Raw genomic sequence first — 25885 nt, 5'->3', positions numbered from 1 at the left:
TGAGTTCTTCCCTCTTAACTCTTTTGTTGGGTCCACTTAAGGTTACACACAACATATTTTAAGAGATCTTATTTTCTACCTCACTGACTCACTATTCCTAATAGGCAAAGGATCTTGAACTTCCTTTCTCAGTGTGATTACCAACATAAATCTTTTAGACTTTATTTTTCTATGCAGCTTATCTATTAGGTACCGTTTCCTTTTCATTTATCCTATATATTCAGCATTTTATGTACCTCTGTGTGAACAGGAAACAGTCCAATAAATCACACAATTTAAATCAATATCAATGCACACTGTACATTCCATTTGAGTTCATACTTCAGCCACTGCATCTTGGTCAGGAGTTATTCCCCCGAGCTATTCTGTAGCCATGCAGGAGAGAGAGAAAATAATGTCTAAAAGCTGGTATGATTCAGTTAAAGTGCTGAATTGGGGAGATCCAATTTCAAGTCCACTGTCATCCATGGAAGCCAGGCCAATCACACTCTCTCAGGTTTAGCTACTTCCAAGCTCTTCTGGGGAACAGCTTGAGTAGCTAGAGGAACTGTGGGATATAAAACGAATGAATGTTTTAAGGCAACGGGCATATTTGCCCTCTGTGATGCCACTTTTTGCAGTCCTTGGTAGCTCTTCAAACGATAACCTCTAAAAACTGGCTGAGTTCAAAAACACATGAAAACTATTGGGAAAGCTCTAAAATAGGCATTTCACAATTTAAAAAAAAAATCCTGATTACCTTTTAAAAAAACTATCCCTATTTATATACCTGATGGAGTTCCATCCATTTTAAAAATTAACTACAGCCTTTTCACTGAAAAAGTTTGCCATCTTGGTCTTTTTTTGACTCATCTTTTCAGTTTTCCTTGCAGTGCACTTCTTTTCATCTTCTCATCTTTCCTATTACCTTCTCCTATTGGTATCTTATGATTTATCAGTTGTTTATAACTTATTATTTATGATTGAATCATATGATTTATGATCTATGGCATACCATTGTGTTGTTTGTATGTACATTGACAGCTCATGCACTGGAGACAAATTCTGTGGTGTCCTATCATGCTTGGCCAATGAAGAATATTCCATTCCATTCCATATGCTAGGTGCCAGAATAAAGTATAAATTCCTATCATCCTTGTTCAGTGGAAACAGTTCAAAATAAATAGCTATTAAGTGGGATGAATTATATTGTTGATAACAAGATATAGGTCTCTTCTGATTATATGGTGCTATGATTATATGGTACTATGAATATTTTGAATAGCCAGTATACAGAGTTAGCTTTTAGTTTTAGTATCTTATTCTGGTAAAAGCTGAGTTACAAATAAAAAAATAGGTTGGGGGAAAAAAACCACACAGGTATCTGGGAAAAGTCTTTTATTTTATCTATTAAATAAAATAGTTTATTTATAAGGCATTTGGATTCAGTTCCACTGAATAAGATATTTATAACATACTCTCAAACTGAGGTACAGGCTTGGCTACTTCTTTTGCCCCGTTTTTGGTGCTTTCTTAAGACCTTTGATATAACTGCAAGGTATCTGGTAGACCTCTGCAACAGAATAGAACATTTATATTAGTCACTTCACATTTAGCACTGAAGTATTTACAACATAATAGGAACTACAGCTTACTAAGAATTTTTAAAGCTCCTGAAAAATCTGAAATAATATCAGTGGTTCTTAGACAGTGGTTCATAGGCAGTGGTGAGAGACATTGGAAACTAGTTCAATAATATCTAGAGATAACCTGCCACCGCACTATATAAAGGACTAATGATATGTATAATAACCATTCCACTTACTTTTATAGAGTACATATGCACTTGCCACAATTTTTGTGAATACTATAAAGCAGTGTTTCTAAATTCAGCAACTCTTAAGATGCGTGGACTTCAACTTCTAGAATCTCATAGCCAGCAACCTGTCTACATACCTTAAAAGTTGGGGAGGTTGAGAAACACTGCTTTAAAGTGTTAAGAAACACTTATTAATTCATTATAACCATTTCAAATTGATGACTGTTACAACCCCCAAATCCATCAACCAGACATAATTTGTAGCAGTGTACAAATGCGCTGTTCACTAGAAAGGTGGCAAATTGGTATATATACTTGCAAAAAAGTTCCTATTATTGGCATCAGAATTAGTTCCAGAATCACTGCTTTCTAAAAACATTCATGTGTTTCCACTCTGATCAAAAGTAAAAGGGAATGTCCCTTTGATATTTGGTGTTTTCTGTTCTGATGTCACTAATAGGAACAAAAATAAATAAAAGCAAATTGATAATATGTTCTCAGTGCCTCAGCAGGTGGCAGCAGCTGAGCAGCTTTGCTTGGCCTTACAAACCACATAGAATTGGGTTAGTATTTGGATGGGAATTCTTAGGGGACTCCTCAGGGTTAATTATTAGATTGGAAAGTAAAAATAAAAGGGGACAATGACAAACTAGTTCTGAGGTTCTACCAAGAAAACCACATGGAACTATCTATGAAGTCATCAGGAATCCACCTTCATTCAAAGAGGGTGACTTATGAATACTATTATAGCATGCCAAAGATACTTACCTAAGAGCAATTTAGCAAGATGATTGATCTGATTGCCCTGTATCTGCACTTGTGATCTGTCCTTTACTCCAGGGATTGCGACGATAGTGGTGCTAGCTTGAACCTTTTGTTGAAGGGTACTAGCAACAGCCTGGGGGTCCAAACCATACAGCTCAAGATTCTTAATTATTGTTACCTGGTAGCCAAAACAAAAAAGGGCATTACAAAATTAATTGTAAGATTGGCACTAAATGGCTATCTAAGAATGTAGGGTATTACTTTTATGTGAGTATGCTCTACTTTATTGACACATTTCAAACTGGGGGGCATACAATTTTCCCCCATGCAGATTAATCATATCTTTAAAAAATCAACATAAACATATTTAGAAATGCTAATTTGACAGCATATCTCCAAAGAGGCATAACAATTTATGAACCTGTTTAAATTTAGTTTTAAGACTTATGTGAAGAACAGATCATGTTTTAGGTCATAGTTATGCAGAAGTATTGAACATTCAAAAACATTCACAAATTTAAATCCTCACTATATAATTACATCTGGGTGTCTTAAATGTATGGATGCATGTATGGAGAGAGACAGACATCATCCAGTGGGTGACACTGCTGATTTATTGACCCATGCAAGCATGTTAAACTTCTTCCTGATGATAGATTCTGGACCAATGCCGTTGGGACTTTTGCTCACCTTTTTATTGGATGATCTCTGTGCTACGGTTACATCAATTGGAAGAATGTTTCCTTTTCTCACAACAGGTTCTTGTCCCCAAAAGGTTACCTGATGGAAGGGTTCTAGTTTGTTTAGACACCTGCCAGTAAATTAGAAAACGTTAAGCTTATCTAGTAAAAGCTGATGAGATGGTTATTTCAGCATTTATGGCTTAGCCATTCCTGATGTCCAAAATTGCCAACTACATCAATCCATTTAGTACATGAATGCTGAGCCCTGTGAGTATGATGCTATTAAAAATATTTCAGGAACAAGAACTTATTTCTGGGTTTGTAATATGCTATTTCTCTTAGCAGGTCATTTATTTTATAGCAAAGACTGTTAAGACATTGGGAAATCTATGCTGAAGAGGACAACATTAACAATTAGGCAACAAAAATCTTATCTTGCAAACAGTCATCCAACAGTACCCATTTCACCAGAAGTGTAGCATGCAGAATTTTTGGAGTCATGCAAAACATCCAAGCAAGATGCTTTACATAAAATAAAATGTGAATGAAGCATCTTACTTCTTTCGTTAAAGCTGCTGCAACGCTTACAAAGCTTGGAAGGCTGCTTCAAAACTGTCCATGAAGCCACTATGATTTGTTTTCCTTCCAGTGAAGAATTTTAACTACTTTTCCCATTATCTGACCATCGGCTATGAAATAACTCTTACAGTGGGTATAATCTTGGATACATCACAAGACACAAATGCAGCAAATGTTACTTTATTGTAAAGCAATCAGCCATGCTGATTGAAAATTCTTGAATGATGGTCTCAATAGAGAGGACTCAAGATTGGGGAAGGTAGCTTCACTTTATAAGGAGAGCCTATATCAAATATATAAAACACTACTATGAATTAGTCTTCCCTCACCTGCTGAGGAGATCATCCCACTTGAGTTTTGAAATTTCATCTTGCTCTGCTTTGTCCAACAGACAGTCACACAAAATTGGATTTACCTTTACAAAACTGTGATAAAAAAGAAACATGTTTTCATGATTAACACCAGTGTCAATAATGTGCAACACTTTAATTTTGGTTTCAATTTACAGGAACTACAAATAAGAAGGGTCTTGCCATCTACTTTTTCAGTTTAAAAAGGTAAATTAAAGAAAGATAAAGACTTCTTCCAGCCAAGGTAAACAATTATCAACTAGATAATTATAAACTAGATAATTACAAGTTACTAATCTGTGGAATACTTGCTGGGGAAAGTGTATGTAATGATTAAAATAACAAACTTACTGTTTTACAGATCTATTAATTAATCAAGTTTATTGTTGATGGCCCTATCTAAACCCGAGGAAGAACTTTCTGATTCAATTAGCTGCTAAATTAAGAATACTTCACAAGGCCCGTGCCAGGCATGAAAGACCAGGACCACATATGAAGCTCCAACTAAACTCATTTATTACTATGCCTATGCACAGGAATGTACTCAAGAAACAATTTGTACTACTTTGGCGCTGGATAATGGTCTATGGAATTCAAGGCGGTTGGACTTAGTCAGTTTGTGGCAACGTAGAGAGTTTAGACTGATTCCTCTTTTGACTCCACCCCGAGATTCTGCCACTCCTTCTCCTATAGCCCGTACTCATATGTACTCATATCCTATAGCCCATACACATATACACATCTGTTTGTGCATGGGGCAATAGTAAGTTCCTCTGATTACAAATCATATAATAATAAGCCTTTCAGAAAATGCCTGTCTCTTTTTTATATTGCTAGATATAGGAAAGGACCAGGATAGGACTAATCACTTTGGGGACTGAATATTCAGATTTGAAAATAGAAACCTATGAACCCGGAATGCTACATCATAAAATCCCAGTGTAGTCATTTCATGCCAATGGTATAGACCCAATAAGCAAAAATTCTGATCTCTTTGCTCAGTGGTTTCATTTCTTACACACTTTTTGTTTATTTCATCAACCAATTCATTAGCCTTCACATAGCTGACTATCACACTTCTCACTTCACTGCTGGAGAGGGTATGGCCTTTCCTGGAAAAAAATGAGAATGTTTTTAGTTGTGAAGTTGAATTATGGAAACAACTGCAAATATCCTGCTCTTGCAAACTGAAGATTTTCTAAAGGTTTTCCAATATAGTTGACACTCTGAATTAAAAGGCAAAATATGAAAGAAGTGGTACAATAAAAGCACACACATTAGCTTGGCATTCCAAAAGCATTACAATTTAAGTATTTTTCCTGGTAAGCCATTCTTTTCAAACTTACGCAAATACTACTGATAAGGTCTAGCTATGCCATTCTATTTTTGCCTAAAACATCTAACTCTGGAATCTGAGTGACTCCAACACATACACAACGACACAACTCTTTCCTTTAAGAAGAGAGGTGTTGCCATCTCCAAACACTCCCAACCCACTATGTAAAATAGTAAGATGGTGTTTAATATTATAGAGTACAAAGAGGCTGAGGTCAAGCCCAAAATTGACACATGTGTAGCCATTTTAGTTAGGCTTAGTATATATTCTTTTTCTTACTTTCTCTTTGGTGGTCATGGAAGAAGGGTTTTGGGGTTGAGAGGATGCCCTCCCTCATTTGAAAAGAAACCCCTGCAACGACATAAAATACACAAATTTCTTATATTCCTTACTTATATCCAGACTCTTGAAACAATGGGGCCATCTTTGATGAGATCCCATAAAGGGGTATAATTTCAGGAGGATGGTATAGTTGTTCTTGGTCATCACCTTTACAATCTTGGACAGACATTTCAGATGTTGCAGTTTCAGGTACAATGAAGGATCTAATGCTGAAATGCAGAGAAAAACATTATTTTCATACATTTAACCAGAGACGTATTGTAATGATTAGAACTGACATACAAAAACTAATCAATGCAATATCTCATCTTTCTGACTTAACAGAAAACAGACATTGTACACAGTTCTTAAAATGAAAAAAAATTAACTCAATTTTGTATATTTTCTAAACTTAGTCTTATTTAGGAAATATTTTACTTTTGCTATCTTTTCAATGCTTATTTTCCTTTCTATATGAAATTCTATAATGGGTAAAACACAAATTTTGTTTGTATGATTTCTATTTAGAACAAATAAATCATTCCATAAGAAATTTAAAATATTGATTACCTAGCAAGAATTTGACTTTACTGTTTGATTTAGCAAAGAAAGAGAGAACCAGAATAGTTAGAGTAAGCATTCAGTACATATGAGCAGATTATATGAAAGTGTGTGTGTGTATCTATCTATCATCTATCTATCTATCATCTATCTATCTATCTATCTATCTATCTATCTATCTATCTATCTATCTATCTATCTATCTATCTATCTATCATCTATCTATCTATCTATCTATCTATCTATCTATCTATCTATCTATCTATCTATCTATCTATCTATCTATCATCTATCTAAATATATGTATGGTATTCAGCTTTGTTCGGGTATTTTTCCACGTCATTATAGTTGTGCTTTTAAAGTTGTAGCAACGTTTCGGCAGAATCTCATCTGCCATCATCAGGCTTCTGTATAGTGTTCGTTTGTGAGTCAGACTTTCACAGCCATTTCTGTTTTAAATTTGGTGCTAGCCTACTGCTGTGCCAGAATGGTTTTTTCTTCATCCTGATTGGTTGGCAGTCTTGGTCTGTGTTTATTGGTCTTGGAGTTTGCTGTGTTCTGCTTGATTGGTGTTTCTAATATCTTCAGTCTGTTTTGTAGCTTTTTTTTGTCTTGATTGGTTGGCAACATTGTGTTTTCTATATTGGAGGCTTTTAGTGCAGCTTGGCTCCGAGTAAATGGACGGCTATCATTTATTAGGAAGCTAGGTTTCATCTGGGTGCCTGGTTGGGGTGTGTTTGAGCTGGTGGTATTAGGGGGAGTCTGTTTGTGCCCAGGTGTTTGCCTGGCTTGTGGTGTGGAGATTTTTTTGTTTGATGCCCCAAACTATACAGCCTCCCAAAAATACACAAAGAAGGCATACCTCTCAGACCCATAGTCAGCTCCAGAGGAGCACCACTACAAAACCTAGCCAAATACCTAGCAAAGCAGCTACAGCCCCATGCTGAAGCAGCAGCTTCACGTGTACAAAACTCATACCACCTCTTGGAAATGATCAAAGATCTACACGTGGAACAAGAAGATGTGCTTGTAAGTTTCGACATGGTTTAACTATTCACTCAAGTCCCGATAAAAGAAACTATCGAAATCATCAAAAATAAGTACCAACCACCCAAACATCTCATGGAACTAACAGAACACTGCATAACCAACACATATTTCATACACAAAGGACAAAGATAGAAGCAAATTGAAGGAGCCCCTATGGGATCATCACTGTCACCCGTCATTGCAAACCTGTTCATGGAAGAATTCGAATCCAGAGCCCTAGCCAATGCCACCCACAAACCCAAACTATGGTTAAGATACATCAATGACACATTTGTGATATGGCCCCATGGAAAATAAAACCGAAACAATTTCCTAACACACCTAAAGAGCACACACCCCAAAATCAAATTCACCATGGAAACAGAAACAAACACAACTACCATTCCTAGGTGTACTAATCTACAAAAAAACAGATGGCACACTAGGACACACCATATACCAGAAGAAAACACACACCAACCGCTACACCTCAATGCCCAATCCCACCACCACCCAGCAGATCAACTCCGTGGCCAAAACACTAATTGCCAGAACCAAACGCCTGGCAGACAAGACACACATAAAGACTGAACTATACACCCTGACTAAAGTACTGACAGCCAATGACTTCCACAAAAGCAAAATCACCGGCTTGATCCACAAAAACACACTGAGACATAATGGAGACCTAGAAGATGAACAGACCTATGGAACAGCTGTCCTGCCCTACATAAGAGGTACTATAGACAAAATCAGTAAGATACTACACAGGCATCACATCAAGACTGCCTTCAGACAGAAAAATAGCAGCCATCCTTAGAAACCCCAAAGATAAAATTGACCTGGAAAACCAAGGCATATACGAAGTCCCCTGTGCATCATGCCCGGCCACATACATTGGACAGACCAATAGAAGAATAAGTACCTGCTTGGATGAACACAAAAATGCAGTAAAAAAGCTGGAACACACTTCCTCACTAGTCCAACACATGAAAGCCATAGGTCATAGCATCAACTTCAATGGCACCAAAACCCTAGCCACTATAGAAAACCCCAGCCACAGAGTTATCAGAGAAGCCATAGAGATTGAAAAAAGACCTGAAAGCATGAACAGAAGAGATGATTCCACCAGACTGTCAATCATTTGGAAGCCTGCACTCACAAACAAAAAAATCTCCACACCACTAGCCAGGCAAACACCTGGGCACAAACAGATCGTCCCGATACCTCCAGCTCAAACACACCCCAACCAGGTACCCAGATGAAACCTAGCTTCCTAACAAATGATAGCCGTCCATTTACTTGGAGCCAAGCTGCACTAAAAGCTTCCAATATAGGAACACAATGTTGCCAGCCAATCAAGTCACAAAAAAAGCCACAAAACAGACAGAAGATATTAGAAACACCAATCAAGCAGAACACAGCAAACTCCAAGACCAATAAACACAGACCAAGACTCCCAACCAATCAGGATGAAGAAAAAACCATTCTGGCATAGCAGTAGGCTAGCCCCAAATTTAAAACTGAAACCACTGTAAAAGTCTGACTCACAGATGAACACAATATAGAAGCCTGATGATGGCAGATGAGATTCTGCCAAAACGATAATGATTGGGGGGGGAGGGGACCTAACCAAACCAGCACTTAGAATGTCCTTAAAATAATTTTATAATTTTCTGGATTGGATTCTAATGAAATCTATTTCTGGTGTAAAATATATCGATAGTTACATTCATCTTCTTGCATGTCACTTCTAGTTAACTTATCTGAAACTAAATTTAAATGATCCTCCTATGCATACTCAGTCAACTTCCTTGACATCACAAGTACCTATTATGACAGCGCTAACACACAGTCTTGCCTATTCTAGCAAATTACTACAGAAAGTCCTGATACCACACCTGTCAAGGTATAGCACAAGTAAGATCTCATCTAAGTTATTGTAAAATGTGAACTTCAGAATGCTATATTTATGTGACATCACAGATGGGTGGGGGCGGAAACACTATAGAATTTCCTGTAGGAAATAAAGGCCAAGAGCCCAGAATCAAGGAGCCGACCCTTTCAGAGATGATCCTTGAGGAGAAAGGTGAAGAGGGGCTGCAGTGCATCTTTATCCACACTAATCCACTGCCACTTTTAGCAGAAGTAGGAGGAGAAAGATTTGCGAAGAAAGCATGGGCAGCAATAGGAAGAGATGACAGGTAAGCATGACCAAGTTCCAGCTTTTACACGAAACTGGAGTGAGATGACTTGGAGGGTGGATGGTGTGTGTTGATACTAAGAATAGAAGCCATGCCTCTCGAATATTTTCTTCTCCTTTTCATTATCACTCTCTACATGAGGGATAACCACTGCCATTCAGAAGCTGGGGCAGTAAGCGAAATAGGTTAGATGTCCCCAACTTTTCCAAGTATCAAATGTGTTACAGCTGACATAAAGATTATGGCTGAGTAGATGCCACTAGTATCTTTATCTGTTACCACTTACAGACTGAAAGAAAATTAAATGTTATCCTTTCATATCTACTAAACATCGTTATTTATAAAGTTTTAAATCTTTCACATATTTCAAATGCATAGTTCCATTACAGTTATCTATTACTCACAATAGTTTCTACATCACTTCCAAATTATCAATTTAAAAGTAATGTAGAAATAATTTAAGCATCCCATAACAATTTAGAAATGGACTGCTTTAAAAAAACCAGGCTCAATGGCATAGGAACAAAGATATATAGTAGTGGTAATAATTAGCAGTGGTGATCTGTTGTGTAGGTTATCTTGTTAGTAAAATAACTGAGATTTCCAAAGTCTTATCTTGAATAAGTATGCACTAGAATGAGTTTTCCAAAAATTTACCTCTTTTGATGCAGCAAAAGGACTGGTGAAAGAATCACTTGCTAATTATTATGTAGTAAATGTTTGGGTTGATAAACATTTCTGGTTGCAAAGCACTGTTATGTAGTGGCTCAGATGCCCCATTTTTAAAATTGTCATATTTTCATTCAAAATGTTCTGTGATTTTTTTTAAAAAAAATTGGTTGTGGGGAAAATATACATGCCTCTAAAAAGCCTGGCTGTTGCTGCATTGCTGACCCCTCACCTCTAATATAATGCAGATATTTATGGCTCTACACTTTCTATATCTGAGAGAGCATTTAGTATTAGTCTGGTCTAATCCTTTTAATCCCCCTCAAGATCTGCTTTGCTGCCTCATCATGGCAATGGAATGCTGGGAGTGTATTCCAAGAGTACATATTGCAGCAAAGTTACCAAATACATGAAGATCCTTCCAATAACCCAACTAAAGCAAGCAAGCAGGCACAAGGTAGCAGCTATATTAAAAGATTCTGGAAGCTGAGGATCAAATTAGCCAAGGACACTATGGAGAGGAAATGCAAAGGCAATGGCAAACTACTATATTTTACTATAACTACTGCATGGATAAACAATATTATAAGATTGGCAATACAGTGCTGTATGATGGGCCCTTCAGGTTTGATGGCATTTAGCCTGCTAAAGAGCTGAGGATATTTTGGACTATTAATTAGGTCTATGTCATGGCTAATATTAAAGCCTCTGGAGTGTCCAGCTGCTGATATAGACATATAGGAAAAGAAAACCTGATGATGCCAAAAAAATTGCAATGGAAACATGGAATATAAGAAAGCTGAATGTGGAATAGTTCAAAACAGTGAAAGATAAAATGACTCAACTATATATTGATATCTTAAGCATCCAAAAATTGAAATGGACTGGAACTTTCAGTTAGAAGATCATATACTGTTTATTACTCAGGACATGAAAAATAAAGAAGGAATGGTATTGTTTTCATAACGAAGGGCAATATTTTGGTGCAATGAAGACAATGACCAAAAATCGCAGTTAGACTTTGAGAACAATCCTTTATTAGGATTATGACCCAAGTTAATATTCCAAACTATTGGTATTGATTTTTTTTTTTACGGTCAATTTCTATCTGAAACTGCCAAAACCTGCAAGCATATTATACCGTTTGTGGTTGGCAACTGGAATGCCAAAGTTGGAAGTATTAAGGAAAAAACAGAGAAATGAAGCAGGAGAACCATTTCTTCATTGCTAACACAGTATTTAAATAACCAAAATGATGTCCTTATAGATTGCTATTATCAGATAAACAGAAATCAAAGTGACTATAGTGGTGAAAGAGCTAAGTCATAAATTAAAGACAGACAGGAGCTGACTATGGAACAGATGACAAACTGCTTATCTGTAAGTTTCAACCCAAGCTACAGTGGAAGAACAAAGCCAACTAGTTTCTATGAGCCTGAGCATACACCCACCATTTTCTAGAAAAGTATCAGAAGTCACTTTGAAGTCCTGAAACTTACTGATAGGAACCAGAGGAACTATGAAGTGAAATCAGAGAAATTGTTAGCATAAACAGAGACTGACAAATACACAAAAAAACAGAATGCAATCTGTATATCAGAATAAATGGTGGAAATTGATAGGAAGAGAAGCCATAGCTAAGAAAGACAAAAATATCAAAGAAGGAACTGAATAATTTCAGATAGCTATAAAAGGGACAAGAGGCAGTATCTATAAGGACATTGAAGATAAAAACAGAGATGGAAAAACAAAGAAAGTCTTTCAAAAGATCTCTGAATTCAGAAAGTTCTAGCAACAAACTTGTTAGAATGCCAAGGACCGATGTAAAAAAGACCAAAGATACACTGAAAATCTGTGCAGTACAGATTTATTATTTATTATTGTCAACTTCCATGTTGTCTTAGAAAGTATTCCTTATTTATAAGATCTTCTATATTAGAAGATAAATTTATATTAGCACTCAAGTCATTATCAAGTTGGAAGTCTACAATTATCGATAGACCATCTACAGAGGTATGGCAACCAACAGCAGAACCACTGGTAAATATTCTAACCAAACTATGGTAGAGATCAGGAGAAGAAAATAATGGCCTATAGATTGGAAGAAGTCAGTGAACATAGTAATACCTAAGATAGGACATTTAGTAAAATTTATAAACGATTGCACAATAGCCATGATTTTATATACTAGCAAAATAGTTCTTAGGATCATTAATCATCCTCAAAATTATGATTGCCGTTCCCCCCAGGGTTATATGATTGCATTATGGGAGCTTGGCAACTGGCTCACATTTATATAACCGGTTACAGTATCCCATGGTCCCATGACCTCAATTTGAAATGGTTTTTTTAATCATTTCTTCAAGAAAACAACCAAGCTCAGAGAAGCATCAGGGACCTCCAATTTAAATTTCTATCCTTTTTTTCAAGTTTGCGGTTACGTGATTCAAAGTCTTACCTTTCATGTCTCCAATCTACTTCCACAATACTTTCCACACCCTTATTCAATTCTTTCACCTGGAGAATCTTCTGCTGTTGCATTGACTGCAAAAATTTTGAGAACTAAGAGAGAAAAATAGCTATATGTGAATATTGGGACAAAATAGCAATATCATCCGTAAGGCAGTCCAAAGAAAACGGCATACTGTCTAAGGAATGTCTACTCTTCACTGCAGACTTGGGATACAGATGAAAAAAGAGGGAGCCTAGGTGATAAAGCATAGGCTGATAGTAGTCTGTTCACAAACAATATTGGGAAGTTTTTTGGGCTACAATAAACATGGACTTATTTTTTGGGCTGGCTGCAATGGCAATAAACTAAAATATACATCAGTTGAATAGATACCTTCAAATTAACAACCTGCCTCCAGAAGTTGTAAATGCTCCAACACTGGAAGTTTTTAAGAAGAGATTGGATAATCATTTGTCTGAAATGGTGTAGGGTTTCCTGCCTAAGCAGGGGGTTGGACTAGAAGACCTCCAAGGTCCCTTCCAACTCTGTTATTCTATTCTATTCTGTTAAGAAGATATGAATGAGTAAAATAATATAGAGCAAGCAATTTATGTTGGAGAGACATTGTTGGAAATGTTATGAATACAAAATATATTGTTAATCTCCTTCCTAAATTGGAATTATCCCAGACCTTATGTCTTGAAAAAGAAGGGTGGGGGGAGGACAAATTTCTTAGCACAATTTTTTTGCAACATTGTAGGAGAAAACTTACAATATTGCTTCAATAAAAAGATTGCCATGACTCAAACCATTTGCAAATATCAATGGGAAAGTACAAATCAATCTGTTCATTTGTTGCTTGACCCACATAGATCATTTAGTGTATACAATTGAATGAATTACCAAAGAAACAATGTGCTACTAGTAACTAATACTACAAATACAGTGTTGTATTTTTTAAATACTGGTTTGAAAAATCGAATATATTATTTTGGCAAATTCTAAAAAACCCACGTTATCCATTATGCTTTTTTAATCCATGAATTTGCATGTGGATACAAAATCTATGCTTTACGTTTCAAATATTTATTTTATTTTGTTTGTCAAACATGTACAAGATAACAAGTATAGGTATGAATATAAACATGAACAAAGGAAGTAAGTACAGATAAATGGGGACAGTAAGACAGGGACTGTAGGCATGCTGGTGCACTTATGTACGCCTCCTTTAAGGACCTCTTAAGAATGGAGTGAGATTCACGGTAAGACAGTTTGAAGTTAAAGCTGTGAGGGTTTGAGACTGTAACAACAGAGTCGGGCAGATTTTACGGCAGTTTCCAAATTATTTACACTGTGTAGTCAATGATAGAGATGAAATTACGTAACAAAAATAGCTAGGAGGATTAGAATCAAAATGTAAATATTGTACCAACAATAGGAACGTTAATGGTTTGCTTATATTTTTGTATGTAAGGCAAAGTAATGCCAAAATTGTTTCACTGTGCTTGGTACTTATAGTTGTAAACAATAAAAAGTATATTTAAAAAAAGGAGATGACATACTACTTACTCATTTTTATTCAGTTTGATATAACACATCAGGTTTCCTAAAATGGCACTTCCATTGCATGTAGTGAGATTTAATTCTAAGTATATCTCAGGATTGCACTATGATCCAAAATATTTTAATATATCTATATGGTCATGTGCACTGTTCACTTCCAGTATTCCCTAGATTTATGTATGTATGTATGTATTAAGATTTGTATTTTCCTTTTCTGTAAGATTCAACATGTCTTGCACGGGGCAGGGGGGTGTCATTCTCCATTTTATCTAGATAACAGCAACCCTGTCAGGGAGCTTTGCCTGAGAGATAGAGAATGAGACAGAACTAGCCCAGGCACCCAGTGAATTTCTAAGGTTTAGAATGGACTAAACATGGGTCTATTTATTTATTTTTACATTTTATACAGCTTACCAAGTCAAACAGTGTGTGATTGGATGGCATACAGAATTTAAAAAGGTTCCTAATGTCTGGGAGACGAGTCAGGCCTTAATGGCTACCTTACTGTATAGATGAAAAGAGTTGGGGTCTGCCATATATCGCAGGGAGGGAGCATTCCAGACAACAGGGGCAACCACAAAAAAAGGCATGCTTTCTAGGCCGTATAGGAATCTGAAGCACATCCTTCTTGTGGGACCATACGGGACAGGCGGATGTTCTTGGGAAAAGGCAGTCCCTCAGGTTACCTGGTCCTATGCCATATAGAGTTTTAACTAATTGGGAGTCCTCTGACCCAGAAATAAAATGGAAACTCTGAAACTCCCACATCTAGGGGAGCCAAAAGTACTGGGAAAGAACCTCGACAATTTAATTTGGACAGCTGGTGACAGAGATGTGTTGCTGGGTGTCATCAGTATTTTGATAATAAATCACCCTGAACCCAACCAATGGTCTCTCTCATCTGTTTCATGTAGATATTAAAAAGGATGTAGGCGGGCAGAACCCTTTGGCACCCAGCAAAGTTAGATGGTCACATAAATATGTGAAACTAAGAAAAACCCCACCGTATTAAATCAAATAATTTATTACTGCAAACTTCCATAAATACGCAAAGAAACAACTATTCACCTTTTTGTAGCTAGATTTCTTTATATCCAGTTGTTGATCTTTTGGACTATTAATAAATTAAAGGAAAAAATAATTATAAAACAAAATCTGCATCATTTAGAATAAGCTAAATAGAAATACATCATACATGATTCATTTAATTACAACTGCTGTGGTCTATAGTCTTTTATGTGCATAGGATTTTGACTCCTACCTATAAGTACTTTGCAAACACACACACACACACACACACACACATATTTAGCTAGCATAAACTCCAAAGTAACTTCAATCCATTAATCAATACAGAAGGACTGTTCCTGCACAATCTGGCCTAATCCTGAATATCCTTATATACAGCATAAAGGAGCTCTTACATGCTCATGTACACTTAAAGGATCTGGTTTAATTCAGAATATTCTTACATATAAGGAAGCTTTTACATTCCCCAATACAAGAATTTTCACTCTCTGAATGTTCAAAGGAGGTCAGCTGTGTACTTTGCAACTTTCATGATTAATGGTTCTAAACCATGTTGCAGATAACAAGTAGCTGAGAATCACCAGAACTTCACTCAGTAAAGAAATACATGCTTTACATACATATAATTCCAAGTTTAATCAGTGGTATTTCTACTTCAAATAACGGGACAAAAATGAGCTCTATTTGGGTGGGATCTTGAGAAGTAAAATTGATTGGAAGACAGTGAGCTGGATTAAACAAGAATTAACTATCTTGGCTCCATGTGCAAATTCCACTTCAAACCACATAGACTTTAAAAAGGTTTTAATCTAGATCAGTGTTTTTCAAACTTTCACTTTTAAGGCATGTGGATTTCAGTTCCCTGAATTCCCTAACCAATGTGCTGGCCTGGGAATTCTGAGAGTTGTAGTCCATATATTTTAAAAGTACCAAATTTGAAAAGCACGCATTTAGGCGCTGAAAACGGTCAACAACTGTCAGAAGCTGCATAACTATCATGAGGGGAGGGTATGGTTTTTGTTTATTTTTTATTTTTATTTTATTTATTTTATTTTGTCAAGCGATTATAAGATAACAGGTATAAGCATGGTTATGAATACATGAAATGGATACATATAAGAAAAAGAGAAACAATAGGACAGGGACGGTAAGCACGTTGGTGCACTTATGCACGCCCCCTTTGTTTTTGTTTTTATTGCAATTAGTATATCTAACTAATAATCTTCCAATCAATTGTTGGAATGAGAGAAAAATCTTTAACTAAACCACAGTAGGATGCTAAATTATATAACAATGTTTTTGCAGTCACTGAGTTAAGTTTATGAATTATGGGAGCTGAAATATCATAGAGCTAATTGTGGTATACTGCCATATTAGAATGCTAGGTTCAAAAATACTAATCTTGTGATATTGTATTAACTTGCTCTTTGTACATGCAAATGCTATTCATGGATATAGTACATATTTTTCAGGTTAATCAATTATGTTCTGAATAAATAAAGTATAGTGACATATCAGGCATGGTGAACATGGGTAGAATCTTGGAGGTACAAACAGAAAACAATTCTCTACAGCAGTTGTTTTCACACATTATGTTCTCAGGAGCCCTTTACTTTCTTAAAAATAATTAAGTATATCAAAGAGTTTTGACTTATGTAGGTGTAACTATCAATATGTTAAATGTTAAAATATTTATTAATTTGACTTCATGGATCCCCTGAAAGGGTCTCAGGGACCACATTTTGAGAACTACTCCTTTGCAGCAAACTTAATATTCAGCTTTCAAAAAGTCCATTGTATTACACTTATATTGTTAGATATGAATTTTTAAACTTTGATTTTCCCAGTTATCACTTACTTCACTTGTTTAATTTTGCTTTTGAATTGTGCTTTTAGTCATGTGTTTAGATTGCTACATTATGCTGTGTAAACCACTCAGAGTGAGATGGGTGGTGTAAAAATATAATAAATAAAACAAATAATAAATACTTACCAGCAGGAAAACATGTAGTTACGCAAAAACGTACTGGTCAGCAGGGGGAGCTCTGACTTCTTCACTTTACATTTTAAGGCATGAAAGAAACACTGATAAAGCAGGGCATCCATTTGTTCTGTAAAAAGTAACATTAGGCACCATATGTTCCTCCATGGGCTCAGCACAGAATCCAATATTGGTTTGCATATAAAGTTATTTCTAATTAAATTCATGGTTCTGTGTTATCTAGCAATACATCGCTAACATGATTTCAAACAATGATTTTATGTAATTTTTAAATTAAAAATGTAGAGCTATAAAACAAATATATATATAAATAAATCAACAAGTTTTCTATCCCTCATTAATTAAAAGTAGTAACATGTATCTCTTCTGCCAAAGTTTTATTTCTTATTCACTCAAGAACCTGATTCTTGAGCCCAACTTCAAAAGTTTCCTTTTGAGGGACCGTCAGGAAGATATTGCAGAGGTGCTGCAGTTCCTTGTGGGTTCCCTCTTCTTTTACTCTACTGGGTTCTGAGGAATGGAGGAGGAAATTGCTGCAACCTGCTGAGCTGCCATTATTCCCTGACTTCTTTTGCAAAGAGACTGTTTGGGATTTCTAAAGCAAAGTGTAGTAAAAACTGCTGGTGGCATCAGGGGCCAACAGTCATGTTTAGCCTTTGGTACCATATGGATCTGATTCTGAATGGTCATGCAAGTCTGTCATGCAAGCATAAGCAGGCGTGTTGCTTCATTAAGTGGTAATTTTGTAAACAATGGGCAAGCAAGCTGTGTGAGCAATTCTTTAACCTCACTATTTCCAGGTTTATTGGTTTTGAATTGTCTTAGGCTGGAATCTGACTTAATTCTATCAGTATGCATGCTCCATGAATGCAGAGATTGGGGGGGGGGGGGGGGGGTGGGGGGGTGGGGGGGGTTGGGGGGGGTGGGTTTGGGGGGGGGGGGGGGTGGGGGGGGGGGGGGGGGGGGGGGGGGGGGGGGGGGGGGGGGGGGGGGGGGGGGGGGGTGGGGGGGGGGGGGGGGGGGGGGTTTGTTGGGGGGGGGGGGGGGGGGGGGGGGGGGGGGGGGGGGGGGGGGGGGGGGGGGGGGGGGGGGGGGGGGGGGGGGGGGGGGGGGGGGGGGGGGGGGGGGGGGGGGGGGGGGGGGGGGGGGGGGGGGGTTTTTTTTGGTTTTGGGGGGGTTGGGGGGGGGGGGGGGGGGGGGGGGGGGGGGGGGGGGGGGGGGGGGGGGGGGGGGGGGGGGGGGGGGGGGGGGGGGGGGGGGGGGGGGGGGGGGGGGGGGGGGTTTTTTTTTTGGGGGGTTTTTTTTTTGGAATAATGTCAAAGAAACAGGTACAAGTTTCCCATTAAAAGTGTGGTAAGTGGGTGTACAGATAGTCCTCAACCTACGACCACAATTGAGCCCAAAATTTATGTTGCTAAGTGAGAAATTAGTTAAATGAGCTTTGTCCTTTTACGATTTTTCTTACCCCATTTCCTAAGTGAATCACTGCAGTTGTTAAATTAGTAACATACTAATGAATTTGGTTTCTCCATTGACTTGGCTTGTCAGAAAGTTGCAAAACGTGTTCACATAACCCTGGGACACTGCAACCATCATAAATATGAGTTAGATGTCAAGCATCTAAATGTAAATCACATAACTGTGGGGATGCTGCCATGGTTGTAAGTGTGAAATATGGTCATAAGCCACTATTTCCAGTGCTGTTGCAACTTCAAACAGTCACTAAGTGAACTGTTGTAAGTCCAGGACTACACTTTTTGCCTTTTGTGGGGGAGGGGTCATCTAGTTTGTGACACATTGCTAAGAACTGGTGGTACTCAAATGCTGCCATGTCCTAAAAGTGGCACAGTCTGTGAAAAGGTTGAAAAGCACTGATATAAACAGAGCAACTACTCTGCGTCTAGTAAATCTATTTCTGTGCAAATCTCTAATCATACCTTGTGGACTTCTGTTATCTTCCATCTCCTCAGAAATATTTGGCTCGTACTCTTCAGTCTTTTCAGCAGCATCATTTTGACTGAGTTCCTCTTTCTCCCCTATGATAGTACACGAAATGTCTTCCTCTAAGTTGAGATGTTCAATGTCCATCTGCAAGGATGGATCAAGAGAGAGGCTGCTTTCAGGTGTTTCCCCTTCTTCATTCTTCTGTTCCTCCTCTTCTCCAGCTACTGTCTCTGAAGGTTCTATTTCTAAGGGGGGTATTGTAGGTGGGCTTGATTTGTCACCAATTGCCCTTGTGAATTTAAAAAGAAAATAAATAATGTGATAAAGCATACACTGTATGATGCAAAAAGGCTTACTCCAAATCCCAACTTCAGCAAAAAAAAAGGTCATGGAAACAAATCTACTTAAAATGTAATACCTATTCCAGAGAAATCAAAACAGCAATAAATATCTGATCCCATAAAAGTTATAGTTGAAATAATACCAGTTAATGAATGCCTGTACAAAGGACCAAGGTAATTCCAAAGCCAATTCAAGACTTTGTCTGACTATCCAAACACAAGAACACCCACATTTTAAATATTAATTGAATGTGGCCTGAAGTGACAGAAATTTTGCATCTACAAATTACAGATATATTTTCAAATTGCATTTGCAGGGAGAGCAGTGCAATTCAGGTGAACATCTCAATATTATAAAGTCAATGGAACCATTCAAACCTGCATGTACCTTGTAGGGGCACATACAATTTATTCTAGGACCTAATAAAAGAAAGAAGAGAAATGTGTTTCTTAGTATTCCAAGAAAAAATGTATGGGGATTACTGTTCCCCAACGACACACTGATATCACCAGGCTACGAAAGAGTAGGTATCACAAACATATTAAGGCCCAATTTAGTAGTGAGATTCAAATAAGATTAGAAACAAATGCCATGCCTTTTTTGTTTGTTAATTTGATGTTTGTTATTAGCAATGCTAACATAATTAGAGGCTACTCAAGAAAAGAAACACTATGAGATCTCACAATCCTCCAAATTGATGATATACCCAAAACATTTTCCTTTTATTGTTCAAAAGGACAAATATATGCTGATCTAACATGGCTGAAATAAAGCCTCAACCGATAAATTCTGATTTACAAGTTGATTATTCTAATTTAATAAAATCTAATATTGTCTAATTTAATGTACAGGTAGTTCTCAACTCACAACCATTCATTTAGTGATCAATTTACCACAGCATGGAAAAAAGTGATTTATAACAGTTTTTCGCACTTATGACCATTGCAGTATTCCCACTGTCACGGGATCAAAATCTGGGTTCTTGGCAACTGGCATGTATTTATGACAGCTGCATTATCCTGGCATCGTGTGATCACCATTTGTAATCTTTCCAGCAGCCCTCTGACAAACCAAAGTCAATGAGGGGAGCCAGATTCCCTTAATGACCATCTGATTCACCTAACCGCAGTGATTCACTTAACAATTGTGGGGGGAAACGATCATAAAATGAAGCACAACTTATTTAACTGCCTTAACAATGGAAAATTGGGGCTCAGTTGTAGTCATAAGTTGAGGACTACTGTGGTCAGGTTAGAGTCTAGAAATCAATTGCCCCAAGTCTTGAATTAATATTGTGCCAAAACTAACAGCTATCCTTCCGATTTGGAACATCCTTTAAAATTTGTCTGTGTCCTCACCATAGGTGATCCATATAAGTGTGAAGCACTGTGAAACCCTTTCCTTTCATGCCAGCTGCTACCATCTCAGCAGTGGTCATAATAGCTGTTCCAATGGCTACAGGGGCTCTGCAAAAAGACAAGAAAAAGAACGCAACATGCTTAAATCAAACTCTTATTCCATTTAAAACAGCTCTAAGACCAGTTTGTCTTAATTTGCATATCACACCCAAACCATGGATTAACTGATACTGGCTTTATGTTTTATCCTGAAAATCAAAGTTAAAATCTAGAAGAAAAACCAAAGTTCAAGGATTATGTCACAGAGAGACAAGGTAGAACTGTCAGCGTTCCAAGGAACAGGTTACTAAAGGAAAAATTTAAAAAGCAATTGCTGTTCTTCACTTTCTAATCCACCTGTATTTTGTTCAATGCATTATCAAATTTTCAAGTTCATTTGGCTACCCTTGTTAACATTTGCTCTTCAGATCTGGAAGGTCTTTTTGTAATGAAAAACAATCAAAATAGTAAAAGGCATTACCTTAAAATGAGAAAAAAAACAAAACCCCTGAATCCCCCCCCCCAACAAAGAATTGCCTAATTTTTATATTTAATACAGAAATTCAAGAATCAGCTTTGTAATCAAGACGTGTTTTAAGGCAGAAAGAGGTACCTTCCAACTATGTTCTATGGAAAAAGCACATTGACTATCTCTGATACTACCTAATACATAAAAAGATATACATAGAAAGCCTGTGGTCATCTTCCTCCTTTGAATTTTTCTGGCACATAAATTGCAATAATGAAGCATGCTAGACTTGGACATCAATTGAAGCTGACACTATTCCCTCTATACAAGCAACTTTCACAAAATAAATTCTTCAATACATCAAGCAAATGTCTCCAATATATGAACTCAAGAGACTTCTACCTGCAATATTATAAACATATGTAATCTGCAATAAGAGAGTAATAATTCATTGATGGACATGTGCTTTATACACAGAGAATTCTAGATTTGATTTCTGGTGAAAAAGATATCAAGAAAGAGAAAGCCTCTGTATGTAAACTACTTCATATCATGGTTTAATTCAGTCTGAAGATGTTTCATTTATTCACAACTACGTACATTTCTGTAACACTGCTAAAGACCTACAATATTTTCATCTAAAAACAGATATAAGTTTTATGATGATTTGATCTGATGCTACAGGGACCAATAACATTTTGACTGATTAATACCTTATGTAATTTAACACATTACAGCTGCCAATAAAATAGGACAGATAACATAAAATAAAATGAAGTGCCAATAATTTTAAAGTGTCTCCAAAACACAGGAAACCTTGTCTGAGATATATAATTATCATTTTCAAAGGCAGTAGCCAACATTTCAGAATATAAAAATAAGAATTCATAAATAAATCATTAACCTTTTTAGCATTAATTTTCTCTAGAAATCATACCTGTTTTTCACCAATGTAACAGCAGAGAGAGTACCTCGTTTTACCTGGGGAAGACCACATTTGGGAATTATAACTCCTGGAAGCATTAAGTCTGTAGGGAAGAAACATAATATGTTCAAGAGAACAAATATTCAAGTTAACCTCTCACAATTTTCTGTACTAATCATCAAGAAGCAAAATATTACACTAGTAATAAAATGCAAAGTACATTTCATAGCAAGTACCATATCTTCAGCAATGTAGCTAAAAATTATCAGCACAATCTTTTATTTTATCCAAATCTTATTTTGGCTCAGTGATCTTCACATGACATATGACACCAAAAGACATGTTCAATGTGGTGCCTGAAGTAAACTCTTACATTAAATCTGTATCTATGTAATCTGTGCTTTGAAATAACTTTATTCTTCTGTTCAGTTATGTCTGATTCTCTAAGACTGCCTGGGCATGTTCCTGCAGTTTTCCTAGCAAGGTTTTTCAGAAGTGATTTACCACTGCCTCCTTCCTACAGTTGAAGGTGAGTAACTGGCTCAAGATTACCCAGATGGCTTTGTTCCTAAGGTGGGACTAGAATTCAGGGTCTCCCAGTTTTTAAAATGTTACCTTATCCACTACACTAAACTGGCTCTCTAACCACTATCCCACAAAAAAGGCAGATAAACAGCCAAACAGTTTTCAATCCATTTCCTTACCTGCACCTCCTACTAATTTGTGCATCACAGGTGGCCAAGTAGAAAAGGCAGGAAGAAGGTGTGGATAAGACCACAAAGTGTACACTGCCCCAAAGAGAAAAGAAAATAGTTTTAAAATGTTTTGCTAATATTTATTTCTCCTCAGGCTTGCATAATGTAAAATAAAAAAATAGAAATTACTAGAAAAATAAAGGACGTATCCGAAAGACTCTCCTAATCTCAACCTTTCATTCAACTAACTCAAGAAAGCAATCACCTAATTAATTAGCACCTAGTACAAAATACTTAAAACTTCTAAATGTAACAATGGAAGGCTATCATTGATCAGTTAGATCTGTAAAATCACACTTCCTTTTTTGTACCATCTTGTTTATGGTATAGGTATTATGGCTTGGTTAAACTATAGTTGCCTATTACATGTGGTGAAATGGTGACAGCTAAAACTTAGGCTAAATAGATTAATTTAAATTAATTTTATTAATAAAATACAGGTAGTCCTTGACTTTATGCCTGTAATTGACCCTGGAATTATGGTTGTAAGTTGTTACAATCATAGGTTTAGGCACTCCCATGACCAGAAACAATTTTCTACTGTTTTTCAACACGGTTAAGCAAACAATGCTGTTGTTAAGCAAATCCATTCATTTTAATGGGTGGGTTTTTGCCAGAAACCAGCAAAAAATGACAGAAACTGGCAATAAAAAAAAAATTGCAGTCATGTGACTACACAATGCCATGACAAGTCACAAAACTGACCCATCCAACATTCATTCTTGTGATTGTGGGAGTGGAACTGACGCTAGCATCTATGACAATTGGCTACTGGCAATAAAGCACCAATTCCGTGGCTGTCATAAATTTGAATGGTTTAAAATGACCAGTTAAGTGAGGACTACCTCTATGTATTTACTACTATCATCACAACTGTTACATAGAAGCTAAAACCCTAATCAACCTAATCACAATCTTTCTAGAATCGGCATGAATTCCTTCTTTCCACTCACCAGTGGATAGACATTTTGAGAAGAGTTATAATGAACCATGTTTCAGAATAATATATGCATCATGAAAAGCCTGATTGCAATTACACTTTTTGAAACTTCACTGCCATAACTAGGAAGTATTGGACTGTTCTTGGAGATGGAAACCAAGGTTCCAAATGATCAAGGAACTTGTTCAAAAAGAAAAAGAGAACCAAACTCAAAAATTCCAAGTATCAACATCAACTGCCCACAAGAATGTCTGCTGTACCTGTTGGATATAGCATTTTCTCCATTTCAAAAAGGACAGGATTTTTGCCATTGGCATAGACTGTGACAGTTTCTCCTTTATGAGTATATATTTTAATAATATTCAATTCCTCTTTCATTGGCACAACTTCAGCCAGTTGTTCTGAAGTTAGGGTGGGAAATACCGCTGCAACATCATTTCGCAATTTCCTCCTGCAATTATTAATTTTATATTTGTTACTACATATCAAGAAATAGTCATCCCTGGAATTCCAAATTATTCAATCTGCAATTACCTATATATAAAATTATGAGAAGTTTTTAGTAATAAATTAGTTATTAATACTTGTTTTCTTAATATCCTTATTCTTTTTATCTACCCAAGCAATTCACAGAAAATATACAGATATCATAAGCATGCTATAACATTTAAAAAGTTACTTTAAAAACCCCGAAGCCATTTTAAGTCTGGCAAGCTATCCTAAAACCCTTATCTCAAATCAGTTATACAGGTAGTCCACAACTTATGACCACCACTGAGCCCAAAATATTTGTTGCTAAGCAAGACAGTTGTTAAATGAGTTTTGTTCCTTTTTACAACCTTTCTTGCCACAGTTAATTGAATCACTGCAGTTGTTTATTTAGTAACAGGGCTGTTAAATGAATCTGGCTTCCCCATGACTTTGTTTTTCAGAAGGTCGTAAAAAGTGATCATATGACCTCAGGACGCTGCAACCATCATCAGTATAAGCCAGTGACACCTGAATTTTGATTACATGACCATGGGGGTGCTGCAAAGATTGTAAGTGAAAAAAATGGTCATAAGATTAGATAATTACATCTCATTTCATAACACATATTTAGAAGATCGTTACTATTTTGTCAAAACAAAATCTGAGGCCAACATTCCTTTTGATGCATACTGTATGCAGTGCTGGAGTAACAATCGGATCACTTTTATCTGTCAACCACCAATCTTTCCACTGGGGAAGATTCCACTGAGTTGGGCACTGGGCAGCATATTAACGTCTGTAAAGAAAACGATCAAAGTTTGCATTCACGCTGAAGCAGGCATTTATTGACCTCAGACTTTCAAAACCGCGTCGTCCTTATCGAGTAAAGAGTCTTCGGCTTGCTCACATAAAACTGCTCCTTGTGATCAACATGAATATATCCCGATTTACAACTGCCCAAGAATATAATGCCTTGAAATGAAAGAAAGCAAACTCACCTATCGGAACCTTTGATAGCGGTGTTGGATTTTACCCTGAAAGGCTTGACGAACATATTCAAAGAAATCCCAAGACTCCGGTTCTGGAAGAACTTGGAATTCTGCCGATCGTGGATTCCCCAGGAAGGGGGGAAATGCTTTAGAAAGGGGGACCCATTGATGGCCTGGAAAGATCTGCATAGAAATCTTCCTTCGTTACATGGGCGCAGCCATAGTGCGGTACTGCAACAAAAGGAGTCCGTGGAGCAATTGCATGATTATTCCTACAACTGGTACGACTACTATTTCCTGCTCTGGTGACCT

At 36.9% G+C, this 25885-nt stretch overlaps 1 protein-coding gene across 1 annotated transcript; it reads right to left on the bottom strand.

Annotated features, from left to right (window-relative positions):
- Window positions 1-1362: 1362 nt before the first annotated feature.
- Window positions 1363-25872, bottom strand: EIF2D (eukaryotic translation initiation factor 2D). Its single transcript, XM_026715649.2, has 15 exons — window positions 25583-25872; window positions 24374-24564; window positions 23123-23206; window positions 22431-22521; window positions 20986-21093; window positions 19279-19574; window positions 17333-17450; window positions 15379-15424; window positions 12754-12857; window positions 5904-6062; window positions 5198-5287; window positions 4155-4250; window positions 3254-3374; window positions 2567-2741; window positions 1363-1552 (listed from the first exon to the last, which is right to left on the bottom strand). Exons 1-15 carry the CDS (start codon window positions 25636-25638, stop codon window positions 1482-1484), a joined length of 1806 nt encoding a protein of 601 aa, XP_026571434.2. The 5' UTR covers window positions 25639-25872; the 3' UTR covers window positions 1363-1481.
- Between the last annotated feature and the right edge of the window lie 13 nt (window positions 25873-25885).

The sequence above is a fragment of the Pseudonaja textilis genome, chromosome 3, assembly GCF_049901715.1.
Source record: "Pseudonaja textilis isolate UNSWEBS1 chromosome 3, rPseTex1.2, whole genome shotgun sequence".
In the NCBI taxonomy this organism is placed as follows: domain Eukaryota; kingdom Metazoa; phylum Chordata; class Lepidosauria; order Squamata; family Elapidae; genus Pseudonaja; species Pseudonaja textilis.
This window is presented reverse-complemented; position numbering and strand designations above follow the sequence as displayed.

Coding starts and splice junctions, on each gene's coding strand:
- EIF2D (XM_026715649.2), bottom strand. CDS start 25,638: ATGTTCGTCAAGCCTTTCAGGGTAAAATCCAACACCGCTATCAAAGGT. Junction 24,565..25,582: donor GCTATCAAAGGTTCCGATAG/GTGAGTTTGCTT, acceptor TAATAATTGCAG/GAGGAAATTGCGAAATGATG. Junction 21,094..22,430: donor GTTACATTGGTGAAAAACAG/GTATGATTTCTA, acceptor GTCTTTTTGCAG/AGCCCCTGTAGCCATTGGAA.